General features: G+C 47.5%; 1 protein-coding gene across 7 annotated transcripts in view; it reads right to left on the bottom strand.

Moving 5' to 3' along the window:
• Positions 1-766: 766 nt before the first annotated feature.
• Positions 767-13,011, bottom strand: part of Stk36 (serine/threonine kinase 36) — a 27,169-nt gene continuing 14,924 nt past the window's right edge. For 4 of the 7 annotated variants that reach the window (XM_087565408.1, XM_087565404.1, XM_087565409.1 and 1 more), the window contains 14 exons: positions 12,650-12,755; positions 10,941-11,091; positions 10,439-10,566; positions 9,935-10,039; positions 9,180-9,278; positions 8,997-9,085; positions 8,681-8,897; positions 8,412-8,522; positions 6,410-6,484; positions 5,029-5,200; positions 4,725-4,872; positions 4,390-4,537; positions 3,115-3,861; positions 767-2,132 (listed from right to left, as the gene is read on the bottom strand). In XM_087565408.1, coding sequence (XP_087421534.1) covers positions 1,989-2,132; positions 3,115-3,861; positions 4,390-4,537; positions 4,725-4,872; positions 5,029-5,200; positions 6,410-6,484; positions 8,412-8,522; positions 8,681-8,897; positions 8,997-9,085; positions 9,180-9,278; positions 9,935-10,039; positions 10,439-10,566; positions 10,941-11,091; positions 12,650-12,755 — 2,440 coding nt within the window. In that variant the 3' untranslated portion in view covers positions 767-1,988. 7 annotated transcript variants of the gene reach the window in all.

Below are 13,011 nucleotides of genomic sequence, written 5' to 3'. Positions count from 1 at the left end.
TCCTGAGACAGGGCCTTACTATATAGTCTAAGCTGGCTTCAAATTCACAATCCTGTTTCAGACTACCTAGTGATGGAGTTTCATGCTTTTATTCCAGAGCACTTTTTAATCACCTTCCTATACAGTTTATTTAAGTAGCTTACTCTGTGAGACTGGTTCTTGCTATGTTGCTCAGGCTGGTCTTAGACTCCCGAGAGCGTGATCTTCCTGCCTCAGCCTCTTCAGTTGCAGCCATTCCACTCAGCTTCACTCCACTTATTTTAACAGCTTTCCCAGTTTCCAGCCAGAATGGAAACTCTGTATCAGGCATCAGGTGCAGTTCTATCTCTAGTGGCACACAGGAAGGGTGTGTGTGTGTGTGTGTGTGTGTGTGTGTGTGTGTGTGTGTGTGTGTATGAATTAAAAGAAAATATGGGCTAGGTAGTGGCAGTATACACCTTTAATGCCAGCTCTCAGAGGGCAGAGGCAAGTCAATCTCTTGAGTTCAAGGCCAGCCTGGGCTACAGAGTACATTCCAGGAAGCCAGAGCTACACAGAGAAACTCTATCTCAAAAAAATAACAAAAATTTTATATATATATATATACACACACACATATATTATATATATTACACAATATATATGTGTATATACATATATAAAACATACATACATATATAATATACATTATATTATATAGAGAGAGTGAGAAATTAAGAACGGTCTTAGAGGAATCTTTCTTTTGATGAGACATAACTAAATGCAGTAGATAATGAAAATCTCCTTATAAAATACAGATAATTTTACTCATCTTTCATTTCTTACAATCTTTAGTTAAGGAAGGACAGAAAGACACCTTTTTCTCCCTCCCATTAGCTGGACACTGAACCCAGAATACCTCATACATAGGCAGCAAGCACTCATCGCTGAGCCACTCCAAGAGGAGTCTCCCCTTTTACTGGATGGAGAATTCAGGGACCTGGAAGCTTGTCTCAGTCAAGCTTCTAATACACATGCAGTTAGATTTTTACTAATGTGTCTACCAAACATCCTTTCAGGTAAATTGGTTACATTTGATTCTAACTAAGGGGACTGTCAAACACTTTTTTCTGGTAAACGCCAGTCTCCATAAATAGCCGTTCTTTCAAAGCAGCTAGGATTCCATACACATTGACACTGCCTTAAATGTTAAAATGACTGTATTCTCACAGTACCTTGATTTACCTGTTTATCCCCACTCTTCTCTGTATCAGTTCCACTGGCCTTACCTTGAAAGGTATAAACAATTCTCTAAACCAAGATCTTGTGTGAACAGGGTACAGGGCTTCCAGTGTCAGAGAAGTTAGAAAAGGGCCCAAGCCTCCCAACACCTTACCTTGGGAGCTTCAGTTAGGGTGAGGCACAATTTTCACTAAGTGTTTATAAACAACTTATATATGTGTGTATATATCATATAAATATATACATATGTACACACACACATATATATGGAAATATACATTATACACACACACAAACCATTCGTGGAAGGAAAGTGGGCTAAGGGCTGAGGAACCCCTCAACAACAGGGGTGATGACATTTATCCCCATGGGAGACAGCTGAAATAGAGACCAGTGTACTTAAGGCAAAAACAGCAAGGCAGATTACAGGAGATCCAGAAAGGAGGAGGTCCAGCAAGGTAGAGGTGGTTTTTTCCTAAGGCCTGGGTGGATGGCATGGTCCTGGGGTTAAGGGCTCATTACTGGAAGAGAGATCCCCGCATGTAGACAAAAGGGATTTTCTCTGGCACCAACAGTGATGGAGTTTACTGATTCAAGTCATTATGAATCTAGGGAGGAAGGAGCTTTAATAAAATCTCTTCTAGTTTCTCACTTGCAGGGGAGTCGGCAGCTTAGCACTCTTTCTCAGTCGCTTCAGCTCTTGGCTGAGTTAGAAGCTTGGGTAGGAGAAAAAGGAAGATTTGCAACAGTAGGATAGTGACGGCTGGAGGGGACCCCAGGCATCGGGGTCATGTGCTGTGGGTCGGCCTCAGGAGGTGGATAAGCTTCCTGCAGTGTCTGGCAGAGGTAGGCCTGCTATTGCTGCTTGGCAGTAACTGATGCCCCAAAGACAGCAAGGTTAATTTCTCACTGGCACCCAGCGACACCAGCACCTGCAGGTTAAAGCAAATGACAGAACATGACAGAAGGGTGAGAAATGGTGGTGTTGGCACATGCAAAGGACTCCCCTTTAACTAAGAAACAGGAAAATGAGCCTTTTATGGATTTGGAATAGGCTAATCAAGACAAGAAGTCTCAAGGGCTATGACTCAACAACACCCAGGTATTGATTTCTACTCTCTTTGGGTACTGGCCATAAAATCAATGCACTAAGTGACCCATTCACCTGTCCCTAGTCAGGGGTTAAGGAAAGCAGTAATAACAGACAGTAAGCCAGAACCTCTGCTTCCCAGTGGGTCCTTCATTTCCCACCATTTCATTGTTTCCTCACATGGACCGCCAGAAAGATTTTTAGTGTTAGTATCATCCTGTCAAATGCCTGTGGGTCTAATGATACCACACTGACCAAGTCTACTCTGTGATAGCTCAGATGTGTGAATCCCACTGGGTTCGTTAGAGACTCAACATTAAGTAGAAGCAAAACACCATCATATTTCAGAAGAATAGGCTCTAGACCCCGACTCAGGAGTTCAGAAGCCCTGTCCCATCTGAGAGCATGTAACTGTGACACGTTACTAAATTAGCTCTGCTTCCGTTTCCTGCAAAATGAGGGGGAGAAAAGCTTAACCTAGACAATAAAGGTAAAAGGCCGAGCTCTGGGCTAAGAACAAGAACAGTTGGCAGCTTCACGGCCTCAGCATCTCCTGGTTTCCCCATCTCCCTTCTCTTTTGTGTCTGGAAGAGAGACGTGCTGACTCTTGGGGTCTCAGGCAAGCCATAGCCCACTGGAGCCTTCCAGATACCTTCCCTCCTCTAGGGTACGTTAGGAAACCCATCTCCAATGCATTGCCTTTGAGCTTCTTACACCCTGAGGAAATATTTTGCATTTCTAGGGGTCCTCACAAACTACACAGGAAATGCTGTGTGAACTTCAGGGCCTTTGATCACCACGGCTCATAATCCCCCTGGCTTTACCTGATGAATACAGGGCTCCTGTCGGAGGCTCCGGAGGGCAATAAGGGCAGCCTCTTTGACAGTTGGTTGAGGGTCTCCACACGCCATTTCTAGGAGCCGCTGGGGTACTTGGCACTTTAATAGCTCCTTGCCCAATCCTTCAGGTCCCAGATTGCCTAGAGCTGATGCAGCATTGCGCCGGATAGCATCCTGAGCATCTCCCAGCAGCTGGGTCATACTGGGCACTGCAGCTGCCAAGGCAGGTCCCAAGGGACCAGCCTGGTAGGCTGCATTGCCCACAGCAAAGCTGGCACTGCGTCGCACGGCAGGGTCCTTGTCTCCAAGCCCTAGCAGCAGAAGGTTGAGCAGTCCTGACTGGCTCTGTAGTGCCCCACGTAGGGCCATGCTGTGTTGTAATAAATGTCCCAGGAGCCTGTAAGTACGGACCCGCACAGCATTCTCTGAGTGGCCTAGGAGGCTGCGCAGTGGCCGATAGGATTCATCAGAGCCAGACAGGAGCTCCTGGATAAAGGACAAGTGGCTGGGGGATAGAATCCGGGTTGTGTGTGTCAGCAGGGACAGGAGGTCAGAGACCATGAGGGGTTGGTCACACAGGAGAACAACAGAGAGGAATGAGATGATGGCTCTAGAAGAGGTGGCTACTGTGTTCACAAACTGCTTGAGAGAGGTGGGATCCATGAGGGCCAGGCGTGTAAGGAGGCCAATGGGCAGCTCTGCTTGGAACAATGGAAGGTGGTGGCAGCAGACCTGGAAGAAACAAGAGTTCAGGAGAGGGAGAGGTATACTGCAATGGCAAAGGCAAGACAAAAGCTGGCAGATAGACTCGCCAAGCCAAGGAAAGAAAACTACGAGACAGCAGAGCCTTGCCCCATAGCATAAAACATGAAACCCACTTGGAACCCAAGAGCAGATCCTTTCTACACTTACACCTGGCTCTGCAAAGGCACAATTTCTTCCTCCAAAGATGCAAGGTATAATGCTAAAGAGTGGCAGGATAGTAATTCCTGACTAAGGAACTGAGCTCCAGTACCTGGCCTCACTACTGAGTTCTAAAAGAGTCAGAGGGGAGACCAATGAACACGGGGAGTCATTAGCTCAGAGCCAGCTGTAGGCCATGTCTGGGTCCGAGGGCTGCCTCCACTGCAACACTTCAGTCAAGCTAGATGTCCTGTTCCCTGAGGGCCTAGGGGAGTCCTAGAGCTATTAAGATGTGAGTTAGAAGACACAACGTTGGCCATCTTCCTTTCCCACCTTCATACCTGCAAAACCACATACCTGCAGCAGGTAGACTGCAACTTCTGAGGCCCTGAGGTCAGCCAAGATGCCTCCGAGGAGGTCAGCATCCACATCCAGGGCGAAGGGGAAGCAGAGCAGCTTGCACACAGAGAGCACCACAACGGGGAGAAACTCAGACCCCTGAGGCCTAGGAAGGAAAACAGACTCACCCTTTAAGATGCTGCCTCTCTCACTGCAGTTCCACTTTCCCATCTCGGCAAATCCTTAGGTCCCAGCCTAGTCCTTGCCCCACCTCTAGCTTTCTGCTCCTCTCCTGCCCTCACGTCCTCCTCCCCTTACAGCCCGACTCTACTGTTTTTCTAGTTCAGACTCACGCCTGGCTCAGGCGGTGCAAGAAGCTGGGTGAAAGCAGGTGCTTCAGGGTCAGCATGAGGACACTGCCATGCTGGGACAGGTGGCTCAGGCATAACTGGGGCTCCTGGGTGAAGATGGCCATTGCCAGGCTCAGCAAGGCTGCCATGCCTGAAAAGAACAGAGGATGCAAACAAGCAAGAGTCCCAGACGCCCCTGATCACCCAAAGCTCCCATAGAAGCACTTAACTGTAGGATAACCCAGTTCTAAGCGGCCTCCTTTTGGAAAGGAGCCTATGCAAACATAGCTATGGTAAGAGAAGACACCTTGGGGTGAAATCAGTGTCCAGTCTGGCTCTAGGCTGGGTGGACTTGATAGTGACAGGTCATCTTCCTGGGCAGACACCTCCTCAGATAGTCTCAGAGCCATGGAAAAGCGGTGCCACAGAATGGTCCACACCTCTGAACCTGCCACGTCCCTGATCAGGCCAGGCTTCCCCTGTTAGAGAGGAGGATGTGCAGAAGGCAGGGCTCCAAATGCCTTTTTGTTATTTCTGTCCCAGACACAGAGTTATAGAAACCATTCCTTTGGTTTCCCCACCTAATATTTTCTTTTTTTTTTTTTTCTTTTTTTGGAGCTGGGGACCGAACCCAGGGCCTTGCGTTTGCTAGGCAAGCGCTCTACCACTGAGCTAAATCCCCAACCCCCCCACCTAATATTTTCATATTTTACTTCCATTCCTTTCTCATTTTCCATTTATCTTTCTTCTCTCCCTCTTTCCTTTCCTTCTTTTTAGAAAATAGCATCTCAGCTGGGCAGGTGGATCTGAGGCCAGCCTGGTCTACTGAGTGAGTACCAGCACAGTCAGGGCTACACAGAGAATCCCTATCTCAAACAAAACAAAACAAAACAAAAAACAAAGAAAGAAAGAAAGAAAAATAAATTATGTATAATACTATGTATTCAGGCTGCCCTCAAACTTATGATCCTCCTGCCTCAGATCCTCAAACCCTAGGACTGTAAGTCCACCACCTCGCCCAGCTTATGTTCCTACGAGGTCATAACTTAACCCGACCTCTCGACCTATGTCTGTGCCTATTGAAAACCAAGAAATTAGCCTGTCCAGACCTGCTCATGTCAAGGCCAAGTGTATAAGGCTTATTTTTTTTTTTTTTTTTTTTTTTTGGAGCTGGGGACCGAACCCAGGGCCTTGCGCTTGCAAGGCAAGCGCTCTACCACTGAGCTAAATCCCCAACCCCGTGTATAAGGCTTATTAAAAACACTTTTGTTTCTGTTGAAACTGGATCTTAGGTACTTCAGGCTAGCCTCAGTTAACTTACTATATGGCCAAGGCTGGTCTAGAACTTGTTGATCCTCCTACCTTGGAGTGAATAAGAATTTTCATCTAAATAATAATAATAATAATAATAATAATAATAATAATAATGATAATAATAATAATAATAACCCCACAAATCCCAAACCCCAGAGAAGCTGCTTTTCTCCCACTGGATCCCTAGGGATGTGGCTGTGCAGCTCACTTCAGAGGCTCTATTGAGGGCAGGGGCCATTTTCCGGCAGTTAACAGTTAACAGCAGTATGAGAGGGCAGGCAAGCATGCTTGCTTCTTCACTTCTACATTCTAGTGACTCCAATTCCACCTAGGTCCTCTCCCTGCTTCTTCTCAGTCTCATGGCACATCTGTACCTGTGTAAGGAGCTGAAGCAGAAGAACGAGGAGGCCATCATAGAAGCCACAACTACACGGTGGAGTCAGCCGGACCTGTTGGAGGGAGGTAAGAGGAACACAGATGTTCAAGAGGGATGAGGTAGTAACCCAGACCAGGCTCCCAGCACCTACATGAGTAGAAAAACCTCTTTCTTAGCCTGGCAGAATGGGACAAGTTTTGGAATCTTGGGTTTCGCCTATTTCCTTCATGTTCCTAAAGACATAGAGTCTAGTAGGATAATCTTTTGGGTCCAAAAACAATTCTAGTTTAGGAAGACGTGTGCTAAACAAGAAGTTGTTTACACAGGAGAATAAATGTGCCTAACAGCACCTTTAGAGGCAGAGACATATCCACCATTTTAAAGGCAGGGCTGGAATGTAGCTCAATGGTAGAACATTTGCAAAGGTTGTGCCAGGCCCTGAATTCAATCTCCAGCACTCCAGAATAAGTAGATAAAAATGTAAGGTCAGACAAGGGACAGTGGCAGTAGGAAGGGAAGACACCATAAGATGTACAGAGCACAGTACAAAAGCAGGTAGGCGTTGGGGATTTAGCTCAGTGGTAGAGCGCTTGCCTAGAAAGCGCAAGGCCCTGGGTTCAGTCCCCAGCTCCGAAAAAAAGAAAAAAAAAAAAAGAGCAGGTAGGCATAAATGTTCACAGTGCATTCCAGAAGTGATTAACAATCTTTGGAGCCCACTGGCATCAGATAGGCCATGATAGACTATACTGCAGTGGTCTACAGAGTCTGAAGCGTTTCCTATAAGCAGAGGGAAGCCAATAAAGACTTGCACAGCACAACTTTTGCTCCTGAATTAGCAATATTTTATAAAATCTTGTATCCACTTCTTGATTCACAGAATTTACAATAGTGTAAAACACTCAACACACGGTTGGTTCTGTGTTCAGAGCCACTGATTGAATGGATGGCACTATTTTCTCCTTAGAAAGCAGTGAAGAGAACAAAAAATAGGGGCAGAGCCCTTGAGTCAGCAAGAGACTAGAGAGAGATAGCACAGGTGGGCAGTTGGGAGGGGCACAGAGCAACAAGATGGAGTCAACCCAAAGGCAGAATGCTGGACCTGGGGAGCCATCTAAAGAGGTAATGAGGAGGAAAAGCTTCTGGGTAAATGTTAGTGCTTTAGCTAGTGACACAACCCCTCTGAAGGCTAACTTCATCAAGGGAAGCAGCTATTACTATATTTGCTGTCTCTAATCTTCCAAGCGTGTTGTGGGAGATGTATTATATAAGTTAGAAAGTGCAAAAAGTTCTACATATACAAGGACACAAATTATATAAATATGAAGTCTCTCCTTTTTCCAAAATGACGGAAGAGTTTGAAAGGGGTCAGGCAATGCTGGTGCATGCCTTCAACCACAGCACTCGGGAGGCAGAGGCAGGAAGATCTCTGTGAGTTCAAGGCCAGCGTGGTTCTCAAAGTGAGTTCCAGGACAGCCATGGCTATACAGAGAAACCCTGTCTCAAAACCCAAAAACCAAAATCCAAAAACCAAAACCAACACAAACTGAAACAAAGAGTTCCAAAGGGCCTGAAAGGAAACGAAAAAACAAAACAGTAGCCCGAGTTCCTGAAGAACGCACTACCCCATGTTAGTCACAGAGAAAGAGCAGAACACTGCAGCAAGAGGTGAGCGATTAAAGTACCAGGAAGGACTTCAGCCACAGGAGCATGAGCTCCTGGAGGGGACCAGAGCAGGCAGGGAACCTCTTACCCAGGTTCCTGGGCAGCTTCCTTTACTTCCCCCTTCCCTGCCTCCATCTTTGGAACTTCTGAATTAGAAAAGAAGCACTGACCAACCCAGGCCCAGAGCAAACCACTGTCTGGAGGCAAAGGTGAGGAAGAGAGGCTTCTCGACTCATTTTCCATTCTGTAGTTTCCGTTGGGATTACCAGATATTGTCTGTCCTCACGAGGGCTGCCCTGGTGCTGGACTCAGGAAACATGTCTTCCCCAATGCCTTACCTCTGCAGGGGCAGACAAGGCATGTGCAGCTGCAGCTATCCATTCCCGGGGCTGGAGGTCAAAGGTCACCCCTTGCTGACCAAGCTGTCCTAAGAGACAGGCTGCTGCATTCTGTGAGAAAGGTAGAGGAAAAGAAGGGACATCTGAACCTGAATGGTGTCCAGGACATGAAGAAGATGCTTGCTGAAACAGTTGCAAATAGAAGGATGGCTGCCTGCTCCCAAAAGGGTCAGATGAAGGGCAAAGACAGGAGAATGCTGAGGACTCACCACAAGAGAGACGATGTGTGAGTGGGTGAAGAGAGTAGCGACCTCACTGCCCAGCTTCTCCATCCTGGAACAGAGAGATGCACCACAGATTACAATGGGCTGGGAAGGCTCCTTCCTCTTCCTTGTACTGCACACTCCACTCATGCTGCTGTCTTCCTCCAAAGTCAAAAGGTGATGAGAAAGAATCCAGGCCTGTTCTTCATAGAGAAATGCCCTTCTAGGAAAAGGATAAAGGGTGCCATTCCCTGTATGTCAGGGTTAGCTTTGTGGGAGGAAGACTTCAGCTGAGAGTGAGAGACCTGACTTTATGACTCACCCTGAAGGTAGATCTTGGAGCCGAAAGACAAGAAGGGACAGGAGGTAAAGTGCCACCTCAGTGGACTCTTCCCAGTCTGCTACTTTCACCTGCAAAGGAAGCCTACGGTGTCAGAACAATTTCTGGGTGAGATGGAACCACCATGAGACAGCCAACCATGTTGGTATCACATTAGCTTCTTACCTTGCCCTGGACTAACATGAGCAGCGACTCCAAGGCCAGAGGCTCTTGTCCCAGAATATGGCACAGGCGCTCACTAATATAGCAGCAGGAGTAGAGAACCTAGAGAGGCCAGGAGGAGGCTGTCAGTGGTCCTACGGTGGAAGGTTCAACTGAAAAGCAGGCAAGCCTCTCAGTGGAGCTAGTGTCCACATGTGGGGTTTGAGACCATTTTGACTGTCAATATGGCCGGAGAAAGAAGAGCCTAAGTAAAGTACACCTCGGAGTGTTTCTAAAGCAGGGAAAACCCACCCTGAATGTGCCTGGTGCCATCCCACAGGCTAGGGCCTGCACAGAATGAAAGGAGAAAAGAAAACCAGACACCACACACCACAGGTATTCTCTCTGCTTCTGGATGGCAGCATGTGAACTACTCTGCTGTTCCCAACCATGCCTCCCACAAAACCTTTCTCCTCTATGAGTTCTGGGTGGCCTAGAACTCTCTATATAGACCAGGCAGGCAGGCTGGCCTCAAACCCACAGAGATGGCCTCCCTCTGCCTCCTGAGTGCTGGAAATTAAAGGCAAGCATCACCATGCCCACTATGGATAATCAATCAATCAATCCCTCTCTCTCCATCTCCCTCTTCTTCCCTCCTTCCCTCCCTCTCCTACTCCTCCTTTCTCTCTCCTTCCTTCCCTTTCTCTTGCCTCCTCTCCCTTCCCAGAAATTAGAAGAAATCTGAGGTATTGGGAATCTAAGCTGTGGGAAGGAAGTACCTTGAGAAGGTGGAGGCATAGGATATGGTGCCGCAGACCAGAGATGAGGGATGGCCTCAGTTGGCTGCTGTCCTCGGTTAGCTGGTTGGCCAAATGCCAAGAGACCTACGGAGACATATTTGACTCCATCTTGTCTCCCTTACTCTGTTTCGTTTCTCACATTTCTTCAGCTGGCCAGGACTTTCAGACTCATGCTGGCTCTTTTTGGGTTCACTAGGAATCTCAGACCCCATTCCATTCCCAGTCTCCATGGCCCGTGGGGAACTGAATCCTGCCCTAGTTTGGTTTAAATGGCCTTATCACCTGGGCAGTCACTGCTGGGCCAGCTGGCCAGTGCTCTGGAATTCTAGCCATGCCGAGTTGAACAAGAGGCCCAGACCAGCATGGGAGTGTCTGTTTCTAGAAATCCTGAGCATTACTTTTCAGTCTCTCAGCGGAAACTTTGGTCAGCCTTCCCAGTTCCCATGTTGCGGGAAGAAAGAACCAAGAATTTGGAGCTCAGACCTGCTCCTTGGCGTCCCAACAGCTGGGCAACCCCACAGGGGCAGTGCACATGGCTGCCAGGGCAGAAGAGATGGCTCCGGGTACATCTTCACTCTGCTCCCGCAGTGGCTGGCTCACTTGTGGGGCTCCTGTGGAGAAAGGCAAGGTGTACTGGTAAAGTCTGGTTGTTTCTCACACATTCAAATTTTTAGGATATTTTTGCTGTGTCTTGCTATGTCTTTTGGCTTTTGGAGGCAGGGTCTCGGTATGTCCGGGGCAAGCCTTAAACTATGAAGCTGAAGATAACTTTGAAGTTGATCCTCCTGCATCTACCTCTAGAGTGCTGGAGCTATGTAGCACCAAGCCCAGGGCTTCATGCACGCTAGGCAAGCCCTCTACTTAATGAGCTACACCCCTAACTCCAATTTATGGTTTTTGAGCACCTGTGAAGTACCAAGCACCATTCCAGATGGTGGAAGCAGGAAGGATTTAGCCAGGCCTATAGGACAAGGAAGCTGGATACCTGGTGGTGTGTGGAAAGGGAGTTGTGGAACCGTTAGGCCGTGAAGGAGCCCGTCCAACACAGCACGCTGTGTGGTCAACAAGCTGGCATAAAAGGCTTTGGAGATGGCCCGGCTGTTCCCATCCACAGCCTCACACAAGACAGCAAAGCACTGAAGGAGAGAAGGGCAGAGTCAGCAGCAGGGCTTCAGAAAACTGACCGGGCTTTAATGAAGCCAGGACTACCCCCCAGAAACCTGGGAAAGGGATTAAGAGCCCTGGAGAAAGATGTCTGACCTAAGACTTCCTCCCATGGAAAACACATCAACTGCCTTCCTGTTTGACGAACAGTCCTTCCCTCTTCTTTCCCCTCCCACTTCTACACATACACTCTGTGTACTGGGATTCAATCCTTGCTCTCTTACATTCGTCTAACTAATCCTTCTATTTTCTCATCAGCATCCTCCCAGATGACATTTCTAAAATGTGGAACATGGGTATAACAATTCAGAAATTCAGGAAGGACGATTATTCCAGATACCTCATTAAACCCAGTATTCAAATGACATGACAAATGCTGGCCAATGGTGACTTACTGGTCAAAACTTTTTCTACACATTCAGAACTTTCTGACTCAAAAGGAAGAGGAAGAGGAAGCTAGAATCTCAGACTAGAAAAGGGGATAGATCACTAACTGGGGTAGAAAATTAGCCACAGCTATGATCCCAACTGCTGATTTCAACAACAACCATACAGCCACTTTCCTTGGCCACAGTGTTTGTATCTTCTGGACCTGTGATAACTCAGCGGCCTTCTCATTCAGTGTCCTCCATTCTCCTGTCCTGAACTCAGGGTCTGAGAGGGAGAGCTTGAGTAGTTCATGAGTCTGAGCACAAACAAGGCTGGAGAACACTAGGTGGTCTGCAAGATGCCTCATCTCTTTCGGTTATTGTTGTTTTGTTTGTTTTGGAGATAGGGTCTTACTATGTAGCGCTGGCTGTCTCAACTATATGTAGAGACCAGGCTATCTCTGAACTCAGAGAGCTCCGCCTGCCTTCCGAGTGCAGAGATTACAGGCATGCACCACTATGCCTGGTTTTCTAAATTTTAATTGTTTTTTTTGTTTGAGACACTTATATTTGTGGACCTTGATAAATGCCAAACTACTTAACGACTCTGTAATTTAGGGATGGTGTTCTTTCTACCTAGAACGGCCTATCTCCTTCCCTGCCCCACCACCTGGCACAGCTGCTATGCATTCCTGAAATGTTCGCACGCATGCCTTCCTCCTCCACAGCTTGAAGACTTCTACACAGCACCTATGGCATCTTCTTCAGTGGCACTTCTGCACTGTACACTGAGCTCCATAGGCTCTTCACTTTCCCTACTTGATTTTTTGTTTTGCTTTGCTTTGGTTCTTTATTTTTTTCAAGACATGATTTCTCTAAGTAGCCTTGGCTGTCCTGGAACTCATGATGTGGACCAGGCTAGCCCTGAACTCAGAGATCTCTGCCTGCCTCTGCCTCCCAAATGCTGGAACTAAAGACATATGCTACACTGCCCAGCCTTCTCGACTATCTTTAGTATGATCAAGGCGGGCACTCTCTTACTCATGTGGTATATGGCACATGGCGAGAAGTCGTTTGTGGTATTGATGAAATCATAAGACGGGCTGGGAGAAATGCAGAAAAAGGCAGGAAAGACAGAAATCTGGAGGCGAGAGAAGATTACCATGAGGCTATCCCTTCGAAATGTCGGCTCGGAATCATCTGGTTGGGCCAACAGCTTCCCCAACAAGTCCAAAAAGAGGCTGGCAGCCTCCTCAAACACCTGTAGGCTGGGGAAGAATGAACCCATGGCATCTTCCCATCCTCCCACTAAAGCTCGGATATGGATGTGTCAAATGGGTCAGGTCTGGAAAGGTAGGACTCTCTGCCAAGAAATGCATCAGAATGTTTCTTCTTTCAACTCTGCTAACACACACACGTGCACGCACGCGCACGTGCACACACACGCGCGCGCACACACACACACACACACACACACACACACACACCCCTCACATACACCACTCAAGCCCCTCTCAGCTGTGT

The sequence above is a fragment of the Rattus norvegicus genome, chromosome 9, assembly GCF_021556685.1.
Source record: "Rattus norvegicus strain SHRSP/BbbUtx chromosome 9, alternate assembly SHRSP_T2T, whole genome shotgun sequence".
NCBI lineage: Eukaryota > Metazoa > Chordata > Mammalia > Rodentia > Muridae > Rattus > Rattus norvegicus.
This window is presented reverse-complemented; position numbering and strand designations above follow the sequence as displayed.